Source organism: Marmota flaviventris, chromosome 16, assembly GCF_047511675.1.
Source record: "Marmota flaviventris isolate mMarFla1 chromosome 16, mMarFla1.hap1, whole genome shotgun sequence".
Lineage (NCBI taxonomy): Eukaryota > Metazoa > Chordata > Mammalia > Rodentia > Sciuridae > Marmota > Marmota flaviventris.
In genome coordinates this window covers 8487384-8503331 of record NC_092513.1, presented here as the reverse complement: position 1 = coordinate 8503331, position 15948 = coordinate 8487384, and the positions used below count along the sequence as shown (strand labels likewise).

Here is a 15948-nt window from a genome sequence, read left to right as displayed (position 1 = left end):
GACCTATGGGTTCACAGAATGTGTACAGCCTGTTTCTTGTGAGTCACTGCATGTTGACTCCAACATGTGACTGCCCTCTTACAAAAGCTTAGCTGTCCAAGTCCTGGGCACCTGGAACTTGCAGATTCTTTGTGTAAACAACCAGTCCATAAATTTGAATTGTCAGAAGCTCCTGGAAGAGCAGTTGGAAGGCAGGGCTAGAAGTATTGACTTACAGGACAAGCCCTCCCAGTGTTTCCAACAATGCCTCCAGTTCACCAGTTCTTGGATATTCATTCAGTCATTCAATAAATATATCACAGAGATGCATGTTTCATTTTAAAAATGATTTTTTTAATTGTGGATGGACAGTACCTTTGTTTGTTTATTTTTATGCAGTGCTGAGGACGAAAACCAGTGCCTCACATGTTCTTCCCATGGGGATTTTGGGACATGACATCTATGCCTTTTCTTCTTCTGTTGACTTAAGATTTCTATCTTTTTTTTCCTAAAGAAATTCTTAACCCATGCAATATTACATAGCTGAATTCATCATTCATCCTGGAGCAAAACTGGACTTACCTTGTATGTCAGGTAATCTTGGAGATCTGTATGAGAATATATTTAGACTTAGAAAAGTTAAGCTACGTGGTTTGTTTTTTTAGTTTTATTTTAATATTCTGCCCAACTTTAGCTTCCAATAATTCTCTTTTAAAATCACCAACACAAACTGCAAGATGAAATACAAATACTCCATATTAAAGGACTTATTTATGTTACTTAATTTATCACCACATTAAACTGTTATGTATTTCCAGACACCCTATGAGAACACCTTAATGTATTGCACAAGTTAATGTTGACCTATAGAATTTTAAATAATTCCATCAGATAATAGAAATTGATTTCTGAATATGTAAGCCATCTAAATAATTAAATTATAAGTAGTGCTATGAGTAGTTACCTAATTCCCATGTTATGGAAGTAATCTGATTTTGTGAGTAATACATCTTCCTCATAAAAGTTTTAAAAAACTGAGTTAGCCTTGTTGTTCTATACCTAAATTTATTTATTTCAACCCAAAATGAAGGTCCAAAGAACCACTCAATTTGTGTACTTGTGATCCCTCATCTAGTTTCTCAAAGATATACTTGGTCAAATATGATGATACATTGGTATTGTATGGAACATTAAAGTTTTGGAGATTATTATTTATTTACCAATAGGTAACACAAAAATTTTTGGAAGGCTTAAATTCAATACAATAGAAAGAACCTCTTTTTAATCTTTTCTATGTCAATTCATATTTTCAATTTGATATACTTAGTTTGATATGTAGTATATATGTAGTTGTGAAAAGATACAAATATGAACATGAGGAAACTTCTGTCTTCTTAAAACTCAGTATATCCATTAGGACTGGTCAAGTAAATAGAAAACACATCATGTCTACAATCAGCAGGGACTTAATACAAGTAATTTGAAGAACTCAGAAGCTAAGAAATAGATTGCTATGGGGTAACCTGTAGATTAGTAGCAATAGGGTAGATTAACATCTAGAATGGAAAGACCCTACCCTACATCATGGACAGTGTCCAGATACCTGGTAGCTGGAGCAATGTGGTGAGAACTAGAACTCCTGCTGGTGTGTTCTTCTTAGAGCCACAGTAGATGGAAAATTTTCAGACAGATGCAGCTTTGGTTAGCAAAGCAGAACTCGGCATCTCTCCCACTACTGCCATCCAGTCTTCTGCCAGGTTCTGCCACTGCCTGAAAAGTTTTAGCAGTCAGCTGGCAAGGGGCCTGAGAAATGGGTCCCTTCCACTATGAGTGAGGACAGGGGAGGAACAGATTGGAGAGCAAATGTGCAGGAGGTCAAACAGCACAAGGACAAAGGTGAGTATTCAAATCACAAGTAGAAGAAGCAAAAGCCTTGAGGAAAGTAGAGATTACTTGATGGAAGGAATGGAAGACTAAAGCTGATGGAGTAAATGATATTTGGATGTGACTTATGATTAAAGGAAGATATTCCTTATCATCTAAACTAAGAAACTTTTAAGAATGGAAGGGGTAATGTTAGGAAGTACTCCAATGCAACATACACAAACTTGAAAATATAATACATGAGAAAGACGGCACTCCAATCAATCATACAATTAAGTGTGATTTTTTTCTAATGTAAACTTATCATTCTTTATTTGTTGTTCAATTTTTCATGATTATGTCATTGAAGATATTTTCCAATTAAATGCCAATATCCACGAACAAGTTCCAGCATGATTTATGTGGAAGAATCATTATATCATGCTATCTTTGAGATTATGAGGTTATTCATGGAAAGATTAAAATCACGTTGCTTTGGGACTTGTTGAGTGTGCTACTAGGACATGTTTGTAGGTATGTTTCAAAAGATAATTAGCTCATGGTAGTAAGGCCTCGGACGATGCTCCGGCAAGTTGTCCTGCATTATTCAATGCTGTACTTATTCTTCTTGGTCAAACTTCTGTCCTTACCTGCTTTTATCTGTGTTCTTTGGCCACATACTGTGCTTGCTGACTTCACCTTTAGTGTCCAGCATTGTTTAATTCTTGGAAATCCATATCCTCTTATTTCATTCCTCTGAAAGTATTCTTTCACACTTGACTAATAAATGTGTATGTGTCAGATAAAACATACATTCTTCAGTTTTTATGCTTCTGTGCATTGCTGGATCAGTTGAAATTATTGGTGCTCTTGAAAAGACTGGTATCCTTGGCCCAAAATATTTTGGACTGTTTTCCTCCTATAATGCTTTAAAAATGAAGATTAACTACAAAGTAAAATGCAAATCACCTTATACTAAACCCCATAGGGAACACATTGTCTACATTTTCAAATGTTTGGTTAACAGAACAAATTGTAAGTGGGAAAGATAGCAGTGAAATTTTTTTCCATACTCCTGCCTTGAACATGTTCTGCTCTTCTTCATTTCTGGTTAAAATCAAGGGATATCACAGAGCACTTTCCAATTGTCCTTGGACACTGCTAGCAGTTCATCATGCCCGCGGTCATGGATTCTAGACCCACTAGTTACAGGTCTCAGCCTCTGCTCCTGTTCAAAGACTCTTCATTCCCTCAGCTGGCTGCGTGGGGCGCGAGGCCACAGTGGGCAGCTGGTATGTGTCCCTGCCTTCTCTCCAGACTGCTCCTCCATCAATATCCCCGCTCACTAGCCTGCTCTCACTGTTCCCGAGTGGGAGACATCTAGAGGAGAGGAATCAGGGAGGAGGAAAAGTTCTCCTCGTGTCATCAAAATGCTCCTCGTATATTTTAAAGACGTATTATTCCACTAAGGACTAATTTCTTTAATACGGGCCTAATCATATAGGCTACTTCAAATATTTATTATCAGAAGTGAAGCTGAGTGAACACTTCTGAACACAACTGCTTTGTATGAGTCCTGGGATTTTCCTAGAATAGTTTTCTTGTTGTGAAATATACTTTGATTCATCTCAGTAAATCTTGCTCTCCCCTGAAAACATCACTGATATTTGTATCCTCCTTCAGAAATGTTCAAGAATGTCTTCCTTACCATTTCTCTATCCATATTTTTATTAATATATTTTTGCTGTGAGGAATATTGATTTTTCTCTTCCTTCCTTTGTGTGCCTTCATCTTGGCCTCTGGATAGCTTCCTGTCAAGTTTAGGACACTCCACCTGGTGTCATTGCTGTTTGCCTTTCTCACTTTCCTGTTGTCCTCTCTGGCCATTCTGCTCTTTTTCAGACAGGAATGCAAGGAGAAATTGTTTGGATATTGCTTCTGTAAAACACAATACACAGGTCCATTTATTTCATTTAAATGATTTATTCTCTAGAATTATGAGCATAAACAATAGCTTTATTCATTCATTCATTCGGAGAGTTTACTCCGAGTAGAAACTAATAAAAGATTGATTTATCAGATGAAAGCGTTTTGAACAACAACATGCTTTTTCGGAACATATGTAGCTCTGTGCGGTTACAGGGCATTGAGAGTGGGCAGAGAGAATGCTTGAGACTTTGTTATAAAGCATTATTTAGCTAAGTGCTCCTGGCTCTAGGGAAAACCATGTAGGAGGAATGCTCCCCCCACTGATGTGAGTCACTCATCTGACTTTCTTCACCCATGGGGGCCTGCAAAATAGAAAAGGAGCTTGTGATTCCATTTACAATTTTGGTGAGTAATCATTGATGTTTTAACTTAATACTTGCACTCTAGAGACAGAATACTGCCTAGATACTAAATTATATTTGTTACGATGGTTTAACTGTAAGATCAACAGTTTTATTTTCAATTATTTAGAAAACTTTAAATATCACAGAATCAGAATATAGTTTATAACGTATTAAAAAGTATTGCTTACTATTACAGAGCTTTATTTGTAGATGTGATTGGTGATTAATGCAAGCTTTTAAAAGAAGAGAAATGTACAAACATGATTTCTATTTGACCTACATAATAAGAACTAATTTATCTTTCCATATGTGATTTGTATGGGATATACTCAGGATGTACATGTACAAAAACAAATACATAATTATGAGGTAAAAATAAATAAAATCTGGCTGAGTAAGCCCTACAATTTTCCCTGTAATGTTTCAAGGTACATTTGGCATTGATGTAAAGCCTTTTATTTTTGCCAGGGAGGAAATCTTGATTTTTTTTCTTTTTATTTTCTCCTTAATTTAGTTCTCTGACTGAAAGGAAATAATTGTTAGTGATAGACATTTAAGTAATCCAGAATTGCTAGGGAAAGGAGTTTGGACTTCTCATTTGGATTCCATTGTATAGACTATGAGTCCCAAACACTTAGATTATGTTTCATTCCTGTAGAAGTATATACTTATCAGCCACTATCCTCATACTCATCCAAGTAAGAAATACATTGACAGCAAGTTCTGTGGGTTCTGGGATTTTCTCAGTAAGCTCTGACTGCAACCCATGCGGCTATCCCTGCTCCCTCCATTTCTCTTCATTTTGGTTCACAACTTTGGCTGTAAAGGTAGTGTCATCTGGGGAGTTTTTAATAGTTAATGATGTCACCTTCCTCCCAGCAGGGCAGAATCTCTGAACATGGGGCCATTGGTATTTTAAACCTCAGCTATAGCTGGAAAGTTTTCCAGAATGCCAGTCTTTCCTGATTATTTCTTTCGTAACAACTTTGTAGTCATTTTTTTTTTAACATGCCTTAGGTATTCTTTGCTCCTTCTGGTCTCGCATCTTACCTGCCTATTTTACTTTAATCCAGATCTAACTGTGCTTTGACTGAAGAATACCTCCTGTGCTTCTTCCCCGTGGCTCTCTGCTGATCACCTTCAGTGGCGGGCTCCCTCTGACACTCAAAGCCTGGCTAGCTCCAGCTCTTCCTTGCTCATTCACTCATTCAGTTGGTTTGTTAGTCAGTTAGCATTTTATCATTATATTATAAGCAGTGAAAAAGACAGAATTTGTCCCTATTCCTTGACATATACATCATAGTAGGTTGTAGGGTGGCGGAGTCCAAAAACAAGATCAACCCAATGAACACATCAGATAACATGATAGTAGATGGTATACAGACAGAAAATTAAATAAATAATATGATAGACAAGAGAGATGATGGGTAAGAAAAGTTCTTTATCTAACTGATGATTAATTATTTGTCTTTGTGTTTACCCTATTTTTTTTTTTATTTAGACACCCAGTGAGGGAAGGACTTTAGGAAGAGTACTAAATGAAACAGAAAATGTGTAATGGCGCCTTGTGGGTTTTTTTCAGGGTAAAGCAGAAGGAAGTGTAGTTGCCAATGGCCAAGGCTGGAACTGCATGAGGACTGTGTCCAGGGAGAGGGACAGAAGGTCCTGGAAAGGGGTCAGCCTCAGAGTGTGTAGAGTCCGTGAGTCTCTTAAGTGGTGGGGGGCCATCACACTGGTGATACAACTGATCTGACTGTTACAACATCATCCGCTATGATTTACCTTTGGTGTGGAGGAAGGAATGGGAAGAAGAAAGGGGAAGGCTAGGGTTGAACCCCATCCTGTGTGGCCTAGTTTATAGACCATGGTACCTTAGAAAGAGGGAGGCTCTGGGGATGGAGGAAGAGGCAGAGAACATGCTCTACAATTGCTATTTTTTTCCTCTTGCAGGCACCTTGAGAAGAGTGTCAACAGGGTTTTTCCAGTGTTAGATGTGGGATTGATATAAAATGAGGAGTCAGACAAGGATCTAAGTCACAGCTTCCTGCTAGCAGAAGGTAGAAAGCAGCTTTGTGGAGACCTTTAAAACTTCATTTTGGGTTGAATTTAGCTTCCTTTTTAAAATTAAATATTTCAAAGACTTTAGGAATGCAGAAAATTTCAAAATGGATATATGTGTATTCACCACCCAGATGTAAGTTTAATGACAGATATCACAGATCTTTTGATATGTTTAAGAAAGACTCACACAGCTGTAGCAAAAGACCCACTTTCCATTTCATCCCCCTCCTTTCCTCTAATGAAGAGATATGCTGGTGAATATCTTTTTTATGTGTATTTTTACTCCCAGATCACGCCTTAATGTAGTCAACAATGTATTATTAGCTTATATAAATTTAAAATGACTGACATTGTACTGTATAATTCTGCAACTTAGTTTTTATACTATACTTATTTTATAGATGTTTGAATATTGATAAATACAAACATAATTTACTCATGTACTGTATTACAGGAAACCCTGTGTTTATTTATCAATTCCTTATTGATTAGTCTGTATTTCCTCAATTTATAAACTATGCCATATTGAAAATTTTGTGTGAAGCATGTAATCCATATGTCCAAGCGATGTTTCACATTAACAGAGCTGTTTTTCAGATGTGATGAATGCCACTGATACCACTGTTGACTGGTGACGAGTTCTTGCTTCCCCAATGTTGAAGAATAACACCAAAGAAGCACGCCGAGGCAAGGTCAGAGTAGAAATTAGAAGTTTATTAAAGGACAGCAGAAAAGACTTCTCCCGGAGGAAGAAGGGGACCCAAGAGGTGGAATCCGTGGAAGGGATGTTGTCTCCCCTTTTTATAGTTCTTTCAGTGATGGAATGTAGGTGGGAAGGACCCAGGGGTGGGACACAGGTGGGCCAAAGAAGTAATCTGGTCAGGAAGGACTTCTGAGTCAGCACCTTTTTGCTGGGGGCTGTTCATTAACATTTCTTTGAGGTGGACTTTGGCCTAGGGCCTTTTTGGGACTTCCATGAGTTGTCCTGTGTTTTCCCTGAGTCATTCTCCGCATGGTCTCCATTTTAGATTTCACTCGATATTAGACCCGGATTTATCTAACTACACTGACTACCTAACTTTAAATCTGGCTTCACCACCAAACTGTTCCCAAAGTGTTCATGCCAACTTACATTCCCACAGTGTTCATCCACCTGTGCTGAGCATATATATGAACATAAATTGATGAGTATTTTACATCAGTATGTATATCTATGCCTATGGATATTTAAAATATGATTATTATGTGTATTTTAAATAGAACTTTTAGAAATTTGGGTATTCTCTGGACTGTGGATATATCTTAGTTGGTAGAGTGCTTGCCTCACATCCACAAGGCCCTGGTTTCAATCCCCAGCACCACACACACCAAAAAAATAAATAAATAAAAAGAAAGAAAAAAATTTGGGTATTCTCTGAAATAATTTATGTAACACTAAGTGTACTTATTTCTCTATGATTTGATAAAATTTGTCTAAATTGTTTCCTGAGCTTTCTTTGTTCAACTTTCTAAAGGTCATTAAAACAAAACAAAACAAAACAAACAAACAAACAAAAAAAAAAAAAACCACGTGCTTCAGATTGAATGGAGCATGGAATTAAAAGAGCTTTCTGTTTTTAAGATGCAAGTTCTGAGATATGATGTTTGGCTCCCCATGCCATTCATGTATGTCTTGTGTTTCCTTTAGATGTGCACCTATCATACCCACCTGGATCTCTCCACATTCCGCCTCTTGCTTGTTCAGTTTTCTGCATCTGCAGCTTGGTCTGTGATGGTAGGAACAGAGATACTTGGTTCACAGCGGACACCAGCGTCTAGCAGTATACCTGAATGATGTATAGACTGAGATGTGTTTTCAGTTGACTTGTTGGAGGTTGGTGGGAGAAAATTTGTTTCTTTCCTATTGATACAGTACATGCACTCTGGGAATGGTGAAAAGACAGTCACAGAATTAAATCCTGTTCACTCAACAAAGAGCATGCATATCGAATCTCCATTAAATAAGTTTCTCTATGATCCCTACTAAAGAAGGATATTGCCAATGCTAAGAACACAGTGAGCATAGTTCATTATTTGGTAATGAGAACAATAACTAGGTACATAGAAAAAGAAATATATCTGCAGAAAGCACTATGCAAATGCTATTCTGTACTGGGTACTCTGCCAATCATCTAAAAATTCACACATTTACATAGCACAAGGTCCCTTAGAGATGGGACTACTCCTTGTTCACATATGATATACTAGAAAAAAATCTTCCCCATCACAGATGTCTTAAATCTCCCCAGGGGGAAGATGGTGAGATTAGAGCTGCACCTACTCTGACCTAGCACAGCCTGCCCAGGCTAGCTGCTCTTCATGAGCTCCACTGGTGCAAAGCATTATTGACACCTGTCTAGATCCATGCCTCATCCCCACGGGCAGGCTCTCCCACCTCTCCCTCCTTGTCTCACACACACATCATGAGTCACTACTCTCCAGCAAATTTATCAAATGCATTTCCTGTACATTTCCCCATTTCTCCCCCTCATTTCAATTTGTAATACCAGAAGCACATAGTCAAAGTAGAGAGTTAAGTGATATTTTAAAGTAGGATGATAATAAGTCAATAAGTCATTATGTTGGGATATTCATAAGAGAATGTCCTTGTTCTAGTACATACTCCTACTTCTGACTCTATTTCCACAATCTGAAAACCTGTGATATATTTTTAAAATTATTTATTTGTTTTAATTAGTTATACATGACAGTAGAATGCACTTATGCACTTTGATGTATCATACATAGATGGGATATAATTTCTCATTTTATGAGTGTACATGTTGCCGAGTCGTACTGGTCATGCAGTCACATATATACATACAGTAATGATGTGTGTTTCATTCGACTATCCCTCCTATCCCCACATCCCCCCCATCACTTTCCCCTACCTAACCTGAGGTAATGCTATTCTTCCTAGTGCCCCCTGCCTTATTGTGAATTAGCATCTGCATATCTGAGAAAATATTTGGCCTTCGGTTTTGTGGGATTGGCTTATTTTGCTTAGTATGATATTCTATAACTCCAACCATTTACTGGCAAATGCCATAATTTTATTCTCTTTTAATGCTGAGTAATATTCCATTGTGTATAGTTTCTTTATTCATTAATCTGTTGAAGGTCATCTAGTTTGGTTCCACAGTTTAGCTATTGTGAATTGAGCTGCTATGAACATTGATGTGGCTGCGTCACTATACTATGCTGATTTTAAGTCCTTTGGGTATAGACAGAGGAGAGGGGTAGCTGGGTCAAATGGTGGTTCCATTCCAAGTTTTCTAAGGAATCTCCATACTGCTTTCAATGTATGAGTGTACCTTTTTCTCCACATCCTCGCCAATACTTATCATTGCTTGTATTCTTGATAACTGCCATTCCGACTAGAGTGAGATGAAATCGTAGAGCAGTTTTGATTTGTGTTTCTCTAATTATCACAATACCAGACCTTAAACTGTACTACAGAGCTATAGTAACAAGAATGGCATGAAAATAGACTTGCAGACCAGTGGTACAGAATAGAAGATACAGACACAAACCCACACAATACTCTTGAATTAACTTCCAAATTTCAGAACCCATGTCCCCTTCTCTATGAGTCACTGCCATTTTCCATAATACTATTAGCTTCTTTGTCTCTACAAAGTGGCCTGAAGCTTGATTCTATATGGTACCACTTAGCCAATTGCCAGAAATATTCCTTGAATGGACAAAAGACAGAATGAGGAAAGGAGGATAATCAAGGGAAGGAGGGAAGGGAAGAAAGGAGAAAGGGGCTTTATGTCTGAGAGATCAAGAAAGATTCCGTTGACACTACAGATAATGGAAGGGTGTTCCCTATTCCAGGTTTCTTTGTTAACAAATAAGGCATGTAACTTGACATTTGAAAATTGTGTTCTGAAGAGAAGTGAGAGATCTGTTTGCATTTCCAATGCGATCTGTGATGCTATTCAGTAAAATGCTGCAGTGACTTCACAGACCACTGTGTTGCTGTGCAGCCACTGACCAGCTGACCAGTGTGTGGGCCACGTCTGATTGCCCTGCTAGATCTGTTTCCCTCTCTCTCCTGCAACCCTTCCTCAGAATTGGTCACCAGAGGTGGTGGTTCTCATTCCAACCATTTATTGTACTTAATACAGTCTCCAGGTTGGTCCATGTCACGAATGACAACATTTTGTTTCTTTTTGTGGCTGAATTGTCTCCCATTATGTATATATTCCATCATGTGTATCTACCAAATTTTCTTTATCGATTAATTGGTTGATGAACACTTAGTTTGTTTCTATGTCTTGGCTCTTATAAATACTGCTATAGCACATATGGGGGTGCAGATATATCTTTGACTGACTGATTTCATTTACTTTAGATATATATCCAGTAGTGGGAAAGCTGGACCATACGTTGTCTTATTTTTAATTTTTTGAGGAATCACATATCATTTCCCATAATGTCTGTTCTAGTTTGCATTCCTACCAACAGCATGTAAGGGTTCCTTTATTTCTACATCCTCATAATTAGACTTTTGAATTTTTGATGGTTACAGATTCATATATATTTGTAAGAAATAATACAAAGAGAAGTGTGCAGCCTTTACCCAGTTTCCTCCAATGTTATCATCTTACAAAATTGTCTTATAATAGTACAACTAAGATATTGAAACAGAGAAAGTCAGAACAGAGAGAATTTCCATTTTAAGAATATGTGATGTTGCCCTTTTATAGCCATCTCCTGCATTTCCTGAGGACCCTCTTACCCATCTCTAACTTGATTTCCATTTCTGTATTTTTGACATGTCAAAATGTTATGTACATTGTAATAATTATTCCCCTAGTTGAATGAAGATGAATATCTTTCAAAGTTTAGGAGATATTCTATTTTATTTTCTGTACATTTTGTCTTTTCACATTTTATATCCAGTTAATTTTCATAAACTTGATACAATTCTTTGTATAGTAAGGTACTTGGTCTCATGTACAAAATACTATTTTATTTACTGTGCACAAATTGTATAATTGTGATTACATTTATCATTTTATGATATCTTGGCTTGGGATTATACTTAGGAAAACTTGTACTATTTGGTGATTTTAAAAATGTATCCGCATTTTTCTTCTAACATTTTCCAGTATTATATACTCTTTTTTTATTTTTTTACTTTGATTTTCTGATTCATCATTATCAAGATGACAATTCATAAAAGATGTGAAGAAAAATTCAATTTCTACTTGTCTACCTAATTTTCCTAAGTAATTGAAATAAGATTTCAAACTGATACCATTCTTTGTGATTTTTATATTTAATTATGATGACAGTGTTTTTCAGAAAGTCAAAGAAATATCATTGGGTTTTCCTACAGTATTATAATATTAGGAGGAAGTACAGATTTTTTTCTTTAAAGCTTTAAGAAAGCTGTATTCCATGATGCAATACTGTTAATGTCATGCCGCGAATTTTCACAAAAAAGTAGAAACCCTTATTAATGATCTGTGGCCAATTACTCTATTCTATAAATGTATGTTGTGCCTGGTGTTGATCTTGGCAACACTGGTCAAGCAGCTGTGCCATCATAGATTCATCTGCTTCTTTACCATGTTCTCCAGGTCACTGACTCAGATTCCCTGGTTTCTGGAGGGATGGCTGGTGACAGTAGGATTGCAGCTGCTTCTCTCTCAGAAACACAGTTAATAGCATACAGCCTCATAACTTCCAAGACTTCTGTTGACATTGTAGCTGAAGAGCTCTTTTGCTTTTATTTTTATTATATTTTACTCTTCACTTATGGGTATGTGATTTTCTTCTTTGGAAAAGATACATTAAAACATTTCCTGAATAAGGAGGGAATTGAAACATTTACTTAACAGAATAAAGAGCTGCATTTTATTTTAGCCATTTTAGACACAAAGGAATACATCTTCCATTTACAGTTATATGCTAATCATAGTATTCATTGCAAGCTGGACACAGTGGTGCTCACTTGTAATCCCAGTGACTTGGGAGGCTGAGATAGGAGGATCACAAGTTCAAGGCCAGCCTGGGCAACTTAGCAAGATCTTGTCTCAAAACTAAAGTTCCACATGAATGATTTAAATTACATGCCCACTACAACCCAATGAGAGTTCTGATCACTCCACCTATTGCCAATGCTGAATGCCTTTGTTTTTCTAAATCTTTGTTAATTTGGTAGATCAGAATAGTAGCAAATGATTTTAATTTGTGTATTTTTGAAGTTTCAAGAGAATGATTAGACTAAATGGCCTACATATGCTTATGTCTTTTTCTAAACTTTCCACTCTGTTCCAAGAATCTTATGTACATTCTTACAGAATAAATATGCTCTTATAACTATCAGTTTAAAAAAAAAGTGGGTCAGGGTTGTGGCTTAATGGTAGAGCACCTCTGTGTTCATCCCCAGTGCAGACCCCAACAAGAGACATTAATTGCAGCAAGATAGAGTTTGAGATGGAGGAGGTAACCCATCTGACTTTTTCCTGGAATATTTTCTCCTTGGTCGGAAGAACTTGTCTTTCTTCCGACTTCATCAGAGTAGATTACAAATAATGGATCCCTGCTTTCTCTTAAAAGGAACTGTTGGAACTTCGACATGCTTATCAAAAACTAAGAAGACAGTACCAGGTGAAGGTGGCAGAACTGAATCCTGCAAACAGCCCAGTGGATCAGAATGAGGCAGAAGCAAAGAAACTCAGATTTCAAGTGGAAGAACTGAAACTGGGACTGAACTAAAAAGAAGATGAGATACTTTATAAATAAGCATGTAAGCATGTGCTGGATGGCTTCAAACATCACTTTATAGTGTGTATGAGGCATTTTGTTCTTTATTAGTGCATCATTAATCAGGGTAAAAACCTTCATATTTTAACAACTAAAGTCAATTTTAAAAATTATATGGAAAGAGAAGAAAGATTACAACATGCACATTTGAGTGATAATAGTATGTTTATAGCTTTAACGTTTCAGCATAGTCTGGTGTGTGTGTGTGTGTGTGTGTGTGTGTGTGTGTGTTTAAATATGGACACAGTATAACTAAAACCTGGAGTTTTAAATTTAAGATTTAAGCATATGTCAGAGAAATACAATACTTGTTGTGACTATACATTATATATATTAGCACTGCTCTCAGGTTTTTTGAATGAGGCTCATTTTGCTGGGTGAGGTCAACTTGTTAATGGCTATGAAATATCTCAGATGGTTCCGGAAGGCAGTCATCTTAGTGTGATGTCTAACAGCACGACTGTGACTTTGGTGCAATTTCAGCTTCACTTATGAGTACAAAGAGTTTGTTTATGTGTTTGTTTTCACAGCAACATAGTCTCCACTGTCACTGTGACTGTGGGACTGTCCTCTCCAAGTTGTGGTAATGTCAGATTCCATTCACTGCATTCCAGTCACTGCATCTGCTCCTGTTGGACAACTTGTGAGGCAAAAAGCAAAAAGCACTGGCTCCCTCCTTAGAAAGACTGTTTACATTTTTGCATGGGAAATAATAACAGAACATATTCTACATTTTGTGCTTTAGTTTTTAATCAATGTGATTTCAGTCAAGCAAACTGTATTTCTCTAGTGAAATCTTGTGAAAACAGATTCATTCCACTAGTGCAGCTCACACCCTGCTCTCTGCATTTACTAGTGTTGTTTTTTGGTGGGCACTTCATCCCTGATATGTCTCTTTTTAATGAAAATATGCATCCATTTATTGATATTCATATATATGCGAAGAGTAAGTCCAAAGAAGACTACAGTAGTCTCAAGAGAATATTGTTAGGTTTTTCTTCTATTATAGCCATTATTTCTGGGAATAGTTTTAACATTCTCATGTTTATTGGGGTGGCAGGTGTGGTAAATAAATTGTTGTGTTTGTCAATATAAGCTTTAAGAAAGAACTTGGTGCTGAATCATTTGCAAGGGAATGAATATATATTCTAGAGTTTGTTAATCAATGAAATATTATTCTCCAATGATCTGATTCAACAATATCATGGAATAATGTAAAAATGAGCCATGTTCTCAAGGATGGGCATATAATTTGCTCCTCTATGTAGGGTTATGTGTCCCACAGAATCAGTGACAGGTGCGGCCATCTGATGCTTGCTTCACTGATATCTCATGAGGAGAAACAGAGCTCATCAGTTGCTCTGTTAGTCAGGGTTCTCTAGAGGTACAGAATCAACAGGAAGTATAATTATAAAAAGGAGTCTTATTAAGCTGGCTTACCCAACCAGAAGCTGGATAGTCCACCATGGACATCTGCAGGCTGCAGAGCTGGAAGAACCAGTAGCTGTACAGTCCAAGAGGCTGAAGCCCCAGAACAAGAGGAATTAACAGTGCTACCCTAATCTGACACTGATGGCTTCTGGAAATTCCCTGAACACTCACTGGCAGAGTCTACTTTGGAAGAAGAGTGAAGAAGCAAGAGTCTGACATCCTCAAACCATTTCATCAGCAATCAAGAACCAGTTCAAGAAGAGTTAAGCTTGAATTTGCTGTTGCTTCCTTGTTCTTCCAACTTTTATTCCATCCAAGCCATCATCCTGTTGGATGGTGCTGCCCACGTTGGGGAGGGTCTCCACTCCAGTTGCCTATTCCACATGCCAATCATTTCTAGACACATCCTCTTTAACACAGACTCTTAATCATTGGCATCTCTTAACCCAATCAAGTTGATGATTCAAATTAACCATTGCAGTTGCCATCAGAAGCTTGAGAGCCAATACAGGGCTTGAGCATGTCTCTCCTCTTTCTGTCTTCCCATGTGCATTTTCTTCTAGATCTCATGTCATGAAGCATTTCCCATAATAGAACATGTTCATAATCTCCACAAAGATCCCAAGATAAAGAAGACATGAAGCAACACTTTTGCTGACCCACCATGGAATCCATACAAGTAAAAGTCGCTATGTGCTGATTTGGAGTTATTGCTGGGGGAAAAAAAAAAATCTTAGTTGAAGCTGATGCATATGGTCATTAAAATAATATAAGAAAACAAACTCTAAATACATACTTGGGCTTCTGTGCCAGAAGAAGGAGGTTAGAAAATATATTGGAGATTGGAATGATACAGACCTATTTTATGGAGTGGTGAAACTTCTGGTACATTAATTTCCTTTGATATCTTGAAAGACAGATGATGAATGGGATTATCTGGTGGCTTTTAGGTGTAAAGATGTGAAATAATATTTCTTGTTTGCTATTGGTGCATTTTATAAGCGCCTATAATAAAGAAGAACTATAATATAATTGTCAAATTTTTAAACAGATATGTAAGATTATATAATAATTTAAGGCATCCTATGGTTTATACTGCTGTAAAACACATCTGACTTTTATTTCCAAATGAGAAAATATAAAACTAAGAGTTTCTTCAATAATAAAGGTCAATTAGAGTTGAATTTTGTGGCAAAGACCAAATCAATGGTGTGTCTATCAAATGACATTAAAGCCCCAACTCTATTAAAGTAGCTCCTAATAAATCCTTTAAACTGAGTAAATTGGTGCAGGGAGGAAAGATTGAGGCTGTACCTCTACCAGAACATCTCATAACTCAGGTAACTAAAAGTAGCTTGGCGACAGAGTTATGTCTCCAAAGGAATTTAAGATGTGATTATTGACATGCAGAAATTACTGGAATGAAATAGAAGAAGACTCTGTTTCATTTATACTGACA

The 15948-nt window shown here is 37.0% G+C and overlaps 1 protein-coding gene across 5 annotated transcripts in view; it reads left to right on the top strand.

Moving 5' to 3' along the window:
* Ccdc102b (coiled-coil domain containing 102B) overlaps window positions 1–15948 on the top strand; it is a 214597-nt gene that overhangs the window by 172427 nt on the left and 26222 nt on the right. For 2 of the 5 annotated variants that reach the window (XM_071602652.1, XM_071602650.1), the window contains one exon: window positions 12852–13389. In XM_071602652.1, the coding sequence (XP_071458753.1) occupies window positions 12852–13010 (159 nt within the window). In that variant the 3' untranslated portion in view covers window positions 13011–13389. Of the gene's footprint in view, window positions 1–6833; window positions 6871–12851; window positions 13390–13588; window positions 15520–15948 lie in introns of those variants that run through there. The other 3 variants (XM_027935286.2, XM_071602651.1, XM_071602656.1) reach the window with 3 other exon arrangements.